This window comes from Papaver somniferum, unplaced genomic scaffold (genome assembly GCF_003573695.1).
Source record: "Papaver somniferum cultivar HN1 unplaced genomic scaffold, ASM357369v1 unplaced-scaffold_83, whole genome shotgun sequence".
Lineage (NCBI taxonomy): Eukaryota > Viridiplantae > Streptophyta > Magnoliopsida > Ranunculales > Papaveraceae > Papaver > Papaver somniferum.
Genome location: NW_020651304.1, coordinates 2,439,668 through 2,447,646, shown reverse-complemented (window position 1 = coordinate 2,447,646; position 7,979 = coordinate 2,439,668). Strand labels below are relative to the sequence as shown.

The 7,979-nt window shown below is 38.8% G+C and overlaps 3 protein-coding genes across 3 annotated transcripts; all 3 read left to right on the top strand.

Moving 5' to 3' along the window:
- The first annotated feature begins 3,655 nt into the window (after positions 1–3,655).
- On the top strand, positions 3,656–4,972 carry LOC113345773. Its single transcript, XM_026589449.1, has one exon. The coding sequence runs from the start codon at positions 3,656–3,658 to the stop codon at positions 4,970–4,972; it is 1,317 nt and encodes a 438-aa protein (XP_026445234.1).
- Positions 4,973–5,263: 291 nt separating this feature from the next.
- On the top strand, positions 5,264–6,508 carry LOC113345772. Its single transcript, XM_026589448.1, has 4 exons — positions 5,264–5,286; positions 5,381–5,526; positions 5,632–5,906; positions 6,131–6,508. The coding sequence occupies exons 1-4, from the start codon at positions 5,264–5,266 to the stop codon at positions 6,506–6,508; spliced, it is 822 nt and encodes a 273-aa protein (XP_026445233.1).
- Positions 6,509–6,517: 9 nt separating this feature from the next.
- Positions 6,518–7,609, top strand: LOC113345771. Its single transcript, XM_026589447.1, has 2 exons — positions 6,518–7,115; positions 7,287–7,609. Exons 1-2 carry the CDS (start codon positions 6,518–6,520, stop codon positions 7,607–7,609), a joined length of 921 nt encoding a protein of 306 aa, XP_026445232.1.
- The last annotated feature ends 370 nt before the right edge of the window (positions 7,610–7,979 follow it).

The window sequence follows — 7,979 nt, the reverse complement described above, 5'->3', positions numbered from 1 at the left end:
ACGCAAAAGTGATAAATTCCCGATTACAAGTAGCATAAATATGGTTATAGCTTGTAGTGATGCATCCTTGTAATCATATGTGAACCATAACCTTTGTTAAATTGGATTAGTGCTTTTACACGTTCGATTGCTTTGATTGTCCTGATTTCATAGAACTTAGTGCATGTAGGGAATTAAACTTGATTAGTGCTTTTACACGTTAGGTTGTTCTCTTAGATAGAATTCATATTCGCATCTTTTAATGTGTTTGTTGATGATAAGAGGAGATTTGCGGGATATTCTTGCGATCAAGGTATCCTAGGGCCTTTGATAAAAGTTGAGATTAAAATTCAATTCTAGTTATTGTGTTGAAAACATGTTTGTGATTGAAGATGAAATCCTTAACCAATATCTTCACATATTTGCATGCTTGCTTTGCTTTGTTTGCTTTTAGTTTAATTTTCTTTACATAAAATCAGAAAAAAATTCCTCCTTTTTTTATATAAGAAATAGAAACAGACGACAACCGAGTCCTCTCTGTGGGAACGATCCTTTCTTACCCTTTCTATATTTTATATTCTGAGTAGTGAGAAAGTAATTTATTTTTGACGCATACGATAACGATCAATGACGATCAAATGTACACTCTCAGCAAAGTAGCATGAGTCTCCCGAAGTGTTAGTATTGGGACCTGCATGGAAATACCCACATGGGCTACACCATCCTCTGACAAAGAGATTAGCGTGTTAACACGCCTTTAATTGAAAGATAGCGCGATTGAACGCGTTTAAATTCCTTAAGGAAAATCTAGACTGTTCATGTCAGTCTCAAAAAATAATCACGGACACACGATTTGGCCGCTCGATTTAACAAGCATAGCTTACTCCTAACAGAACTACGCGATCACCGTAGTGACCACCGGCGGGACCATTAGTGCCCTAGTCGATCGAGTCCCATTCCCTAAGCCACAAGTGCTTCGAACGCCGACCCCAAACATGGGTGATCGTGCTGTATAAAAATAGCTTGAACAAGCTGAGACCGTTAAAAAGAGTCTCAAAACGCATCACGACCGTGAAACTTTGCCAGCCTATTTGGACGGCTTAGATCTTGATACAAACGATTAAGGAAGTGTCGGTATGTTATTGGCGGCCCAATTTTCCCCTTTGACAATCGACTTGCCTGCGGCAAGCCTATAGGGCGGTCAACCGTTTGCCCAAACTCGAGCAAACATGCCGTATTCAAAACCCTAAATCGGGTCGCGGCAGTATACAACTGTCGCAAATCGACCTCGTTGGTCCAACTTGGATAGCCTAATTGGACGGCGTAGATCGCTTCACGGACGATCGAAGAAGCCCCAAAGTATTCATTGGAGTCCCAACTCCTTCCTTGGTCGATCGACCTACTCACGACAAGCCCTTAACGCATCAAGTCGTTCGATCGAACTAGGGAAGACGTGGCCGTTTTTAAAACCTAATTGGTGTTTGCGGCAATATGTTATCGCCGCAAATCGATCACGGCCGTCCATCTTTGCCAGCCAAATCGAGTGGCTTATATCTAATTTTAGGTGGCCTAGGAGATACCAGCACGCTCACAGGCAACCCACCTTTGCACAAGGTCGATCGACCTGCTCGAACTGGAACGCAGCGCCTCGAATCGCTCGCCCAAAAAGGGGTAGCCACGCGGCTCCTAAACCCTAAACATTGGCGTCAATGGCAGTAGATAATTGCCGCAAATTGATCATAACTATCCAACTTCGTCGTCCAGGTGATAGTTCACCCATAAGGTCCTCAAACGATCACCCAAAGAGGGCCGGTCGTGTTACTTTTAAGACGCTCAATCCGTGACTGACTCGATCGAGCTCAAAAACAGCGATGCTTCTAACACATCGATTACTTTCAACTGCTTGTTCGAAAGCGATGCTTTACGTACATCGATTATAATCAATGCTTTATAAATATCGGTTTCACAAATAATTTATTATTATTTAACCTGAAAGAACTATGTGCTGATTTTAGCGGCAAGTCACATGACTTGACCCATTCATTCGAGACATCAAACATGTCACAAACTGGGGATACTCACTGAGGTATTGGTCTGGCGTTTTACAGCGTGCGGCGTGCAACTCGCCCATTATGAGAAAGTGTCAGGAAAGACGGACAGTTAATGAGAGTAGTGGGTGAACGTGTGATCAGTAGAGTTTGAATTCGTTTCTCATCAACACACCCAAATTTACCAAAAACAGCAGAATCAGTTTTTGTCCTCAAACAAACACATACACCATAATTTTATTAACGAGGAAAACCGCAAATGCAGAAAAACCCCGAGACCTAGTCCAGCTTTGAACACCGCACTGTATTAAGCCGCTACAGACACTAGCCTACTACCAATGAACTTCAGACTGGACTGTATTTGAACCCTAATCAATCTCACACTGATTCAAGGTACAGTTGCGTTCCTTACGTCTCTGATCCCAACAGGATACTATGCACTTGATTCCCTTAGATAATCTCACCCACAACCAAGAGTTACTATGACCCAAAGTCGAAGACTTAATAAACAAATCTGTGTCACACAGAAAAGTCTATTGGAATATATAAATCTGTCTCCCATAGAAATACCTATGAGTTTTTGTTCCGTCTTTTGATAAATCAAGGTGAACATGAACCAATTGATAAATCGATCTTATATTCCCGAAGAACAACCTAGTATTATCAATCACCTCACAATAATCTTAATCAACTAGCGAAACAAGATATTGTGGAATCACAAACGATGAGACAAAATTGTTTGTGATTACTTTTTATCTTGCCTATCGGAGATATAAATCTCGAGCCAATTATTCCAATTGTACTCAACACGATAGAAACAAAAAGATCAGATCACACAACTATAGAGAAAATAGTTGGGTCTGGTTTCACAATCCCAATGAAGTCTTCAAGTCGTTAACCTACAGGGTCTTGAGAGAAACCTAATGTTAAAGGAGAATCAACTCTAGTTTCTGCAGCTAGCGAGTAGCACACAGAAGTGTGGGGATTAGGTTTCCCAGTTGCTAGAGTTCTCCTTTATATAGTTTTCCAATCAGGGTTTGCAATCTTGGTTACCTTGATAACAAAGTATTCATTATTCACCGTTAGATGAAAAACCTGATTCAACCAAGCTAATATCTTTCAACCGTTAAATCGAACTTAGCTTGTTACACACAAATGAAATGTACCCTCATTTAGGTTTATGTATCGTACCTAAACCTGTACACCATGTTGGATCAACAATAGTTAACCTAAGTTAGCCATATGATCACTCTCATATCAACCTTGTTCATCTTAACTATAACTAGTTCAAATGACTCAAATGAAACTAATTAAAGATTTTTTCAATTGATATATTCTCATAGAAGTATACAAGAACACAATTGAATCAAAATCGGTTTGATTCACTCGAATCAATTCATGAACATTATAGCCACGGTTTCCAAAGATTGCATTCCTTATTATATAAATGTTTATGTTCATGTACACAACTGATTTTAGAACTTTAACCTTCAAGTATACAAAGGGGTACACATACTTGAAATACCCAAGCCAAAATTGGGTTTCGCCAATACAACTTCGGAATTTTGAAAGTTCATCTTTTTTTTCACGAATCTGGGATTATCTTGATTAACTTTGGTTGATTAAGGATGATTCTCACTTCCGTTTCAGATCCTAGTAGCTCTAATCAGGGCCATGCAAAAACTACAACGTTCGCTGATAAGGTTAAGGAACGTAAAACCCTAATCCCTACTACTGTTGATTTAACAAAGCTGTCGAACCCAACTCTAAGGGAGGGAGAGCTAGCTTTGGAAATTCCTAGCGATTACTTTCAGGAGGGTTTCAAACCCTTTCAACACAGTCTTATTGCAAGATTGGATTTTACTGGTATTAAGTTCCATGAAGTGAAGAAAAACCTGGAGGAACAATGGCAGCTAGGTTTAAATATGTGCAAGTTTCTACCAATGAGCAAGGGGTTTTTTACCATCATGCTCAATTATGAAGAAGCCAAGAAGAAAATCCATGATACCAAATGGTTTGTTAATCAACAACCATTGCGTGTGAGTGATTGGTATCCTGGTTTCAGCCCTGAAAAGCAAAGAACTTCTCACGCGGCAGTTTGGTTACGTTTCCCTGGGTTGCCTGTGGAACTTTGGTCTGAACGGACTTTGCTAGCAATGGAAAAAGTTATTGGCGCACCAATTATGGTTGATGAGAAGACTCCGAATCTAGAATATGGCCATTTTGCTTCAGTGCTAGTGGACATCGATTTTGGTAAACATGTTCCTGACAGGATACATATTATAACAGGTGGAAGAAGTTTCTGGCAATATTTGGATATTCCAAATTATCCAAAATTCTGTTTACATTGCAATATCATTGGTCACACCGAGGAAGAATGTAAAAAGAAGCCAACAGACAAGAACAACTCAAAGGAAACAGCTCGTACTGGTTCTGGAGAAAATCAACCAAAACAAGTTTGGCAAGATGCTAAAAATAAGAAGAACCGCAACAAGAAAAACAAACTTTATGAAGGAGAAACACCTTTAGAACTGGTTGTTTTTACTGAAGAGGAGAATGCTGTTTTGGAGAAATCAAAACAGTTTGAAGATAAGATTGCACAATCTGAAGCTGACATCCGTGCTGCGACTGCTAAGTTAGAGAGAACTAAGCAGGCTGCTAGCGAGCATGCAGTTTTAGTTTCCAAGATTGAATTGGCGAGAACTAAATCTTTGGAAGCTAAGTCTTGGGAGATTGTTGAATTCGAGAGAACTAAGCAATCACCTACAGATAAGAATATTGCTACATCTTCTACTCCTTTATCAAATGCTATTGAGGAGTCCACAATTGTGTTATCTCCAAACAGATTCAATGTTCTGAGTGATGAATTGGGGCTTAATAATCATTCGGAGGGTTATGTTGCTGATAACAATTCGGATGAGGATTCTACACAGAACTCAGGCTAAGTTACTAAAGGTAAAAAATGGGTTGATATGGACGAAGAGGAAAGAGTTGCAAAGGTCGCTAAAAGACAGGCAACGCGAGTTCGCATTGTTATTCCAGACAATACTATCTCAATAGCAAACACCAAAGGAAACAACTCTGAATCAGAATCGGAAACCAATGACCTTGGCATTAAGGTGCAGCGAGGTCGGTCTCCAGTTATGACAAGAAATCTAAGTGGTAATGCTACTTCTGGAAAGTTAAAAAATAAAACATCAAATTATGTTTAATGCGTGTGATATTTTGGAATATCAATGGCGTGGCAAGGTGGAAGCAGGTATAAAGTTACGTGAGTTGGTTAGGGAATATGATCCACGAATTTTGTGTATTGTTGAACCTAAAATTCCATATGCTGATATTGTTATTGAAAGGCTTAATTTGCTGGGTTTTAAGAAGATGGATGTACATAATTCTACTCTTTCTACTATGGGTAATCTGTGGATTCTCTGGTCAGAAGATGTGGATGATCCTTTGGTGGTGAATACTAGTAGGCAGGCTATTACGGTTTCTTTGAATGGTATTCTTATTTCCTTTGTTCATGCAAGTTATATTTAAGTGAATAGAAGGAGGCTTTGGAATCAGCTGAATGTTAATGATCACTCTGTACCATGGTTGGTTATAGGGAACTTTCACTGTGTTTTGAGAACTGATGAGGAGAAGGGTGGTAGGGAACCAAGAACTTCTTGTATTAATGAATTTTCTGATTGGATGGATGATAATGAGCTCTTTAAAGCTGATGCTTTGGGTGCTAATTTCACTTGGGCTAATGGTCAATCAGGAGTTCGTCGGATCATAAGTAAATCATACCGTGTTATTATTAATGAGGCATGGTTGAATAAATTTTCGAATTGGCGCTGTAAAGCTCTTCCTACAGAAGTTTCTGACCATTCGACACTGGTTGGTTATCCTTTTGCTACTCAGCGTCGAAACGTGCACCTTTTCGGATTCAGAAAATGTGGTTTTCACATCCATATTTTATGAGACTTGTTCATGATAGTTGGAATGCTCCAGTCCATAGTACTCCGGCTTTTATTTTCCTTACAAGATGAAGCGGCTTAAGGTAGCTATCAAATTGTGGAACCAGCAGATTTTTTGGCAATGTTAATGTTCGTTTGAAGCAGGCACAGTTGCGTCTTGAAAACGCTCTCAGAATTTCGGATGAAGATCATTCTGATGAGTCCAAATTTAATACTTCCAAGGATGCTCTTGCTAAGGTCCAAGGTCGTAACCAACAAAATATTATGCTAAAGCAGAAGTCTAGAAATAAATGGTTGTTGGAGGGGTCGAGTAATACTTCTTATTTTCACAACAACATAAATATTCGAAAGGGAAGAACCACAATTTCAGAACTGGTTTCTGATGATGGTAGTGTTATTTCTGATAGTGCTTTACTCTGTGATCATATTGTGAACTATTATGAGGCTAAATTCAATGGAGATTACACAATTATTGATGATCTTTTATTTGATTATGAGAGACCTTCAATTACGGCTGAATAAAGTGGTATCATGGATGCTATTCCTACCCAAGAAGAAATCAAGGAGGCGGTGTTTGGTTTGGATTCTGATAGTGCTCCGGGTCCAGATGGGTTTTTAGGTTGTTTTTATCGGCATTGTTGGGATATTATTCAACTTGATTTGACTAATGCTATTATTTTTTGTTGGCAGTCTAAAACAATTCCAAGTGGAGTTAATTCTAGCTTGATTTTTCTTCTTTCTAAGGTGCGTGGTGCTAATTCTCTACGGAATTTTAGACCGATTGGGCTCAGTAATTTTTTCTTCAAAATATTTACTAAGATTTTAGATACTAGGCTGGGTAGTGTTCTTGGTAACTTGGTTTCGGAGGAGCAAGTGGCTTTTATGAAGGGGAGAAATATCCATGAGAATATTAGTTTAGCTTCAGAAATGGTTAATGAACTCAAAATTAGGCGTAAGGATGGTAATTTGGGTCTGAAGCTAGATATTTCTCAAGCTTTTGACACAGTGAGCTGGTCTTTTGTTTTGGAGGTTTTTCGAAGATATGGTTATTCTGAAGATTGGTGCACTTGGATTCATCATATTCTTCAATCGGCTCGTATCTCTATTCTCATAAATGGCAGTCCTGAAGGTTTTTTCTAAATCAATAGGGGCTTGCGCTAGGGTAATCCTCTTTCTCCTCTTATTTTTGTGTTAATTGAGGATGTTTTGAGTAGAAATATTTCAAAACTTTTTCGAAATAAGGAGATGACGTATATGGTTACTCGTAATGGTATTTTGCCTACTCACCTTTTCTTTGCAGATGATATCATGATTTTCTGCAAAGGAAACATGCATAGTGTAACAAATCTGGTGAACCTTTTGGAGCGGTATAGGAAGGCCTCAGGTCAAACTGTGTGTCGTCATAAAAGCAAAATTTACTATGGGGGTGGTTCCTTGAATCGTCGTCAAAGTATTGATGATTTTTTGGGTATGGCTATAACTACTTTCCCAGATCGCTATTTGGGAGTAAAGATCATGCCTGGAGCGCTGAAGTATGCTCACATTAGTAATGTGGTGGATAAGCTTTTAAGGATCAGCTCACGATTTGGAATGGTAAAACTGTCCCTTTTCATGATAGAGTAGTTCTTATCAATTCAGTTCTTCCTAGCTATTCAATTCATAACATGGCAATTTATAAACGGCCAAAGAAGTTTATTCAGCAGTGTGAGAGGGTGATAAGAAATTTTCTTTGGTCGGGTGACTCGAATTTATCTCGCTCTTTTGTGGTTGGTTATGATAAAATTTGTTGTCTTTACAAAGAAGGTGGTTTGGGGATTCCTAATTTGGAAGTTCTAAACAAGGCTTTTCTTATGAAACTTTGGTGGAATATCAAATTCTCTTCTAAAGCCTGGTCTCGTTTTTTGGAAACAAAATTTACGTATAGAAATGGCAAATTTAAGGAGTATGGTGTAAAATCAACAATTCATGCTGGGATGCGTTGGGTTTACAAGGT

Bases quoted from the DNA above. Each gene is read 5' to 3' on its own strand.
- LOC113345771 (XM_026589447.1), top strand. From the start codon at position 6,518: ATGGATGCTATTCCTACCCAAGAAGAAATCAAGGAGGCGGTGTTTGGT. The intron at 7,116-7,286 runs GTTTTTTCTAAA...TTTTCTTTGCAG, and splicing joins CATAAATGGCAGTCCTGAAG to ATGATATCATGATTTTCTGC.
- LOC113345773 (XM_026589449.1), top strand. From the start codon at position 3,656: ATGATTCTCACTTCCGTTTCAGATCCTAGTAGCTCTAATCAGGGCCAT.
- LOC113345772 (XM_026589448.1), top strand. From the start codon at position 5,264: ATGGCGTGGCAAGGTGGAAGCAG. The intron at 5,287-5,380 runs GTATAAAGTTAC...TGTTATTGAAAG, and splicing joins GCGTGGCAAGGTGGAAGCAG to GCTTAATTTGCTGGGTTTTA. The intron at 5,907-6,130 runs GTTGGTTATCCT...CGTTTGAAGCAG, and splicing joins TTTCTGACCATTCGACACTG to GCACAGTTGCGTCTTGAAAA.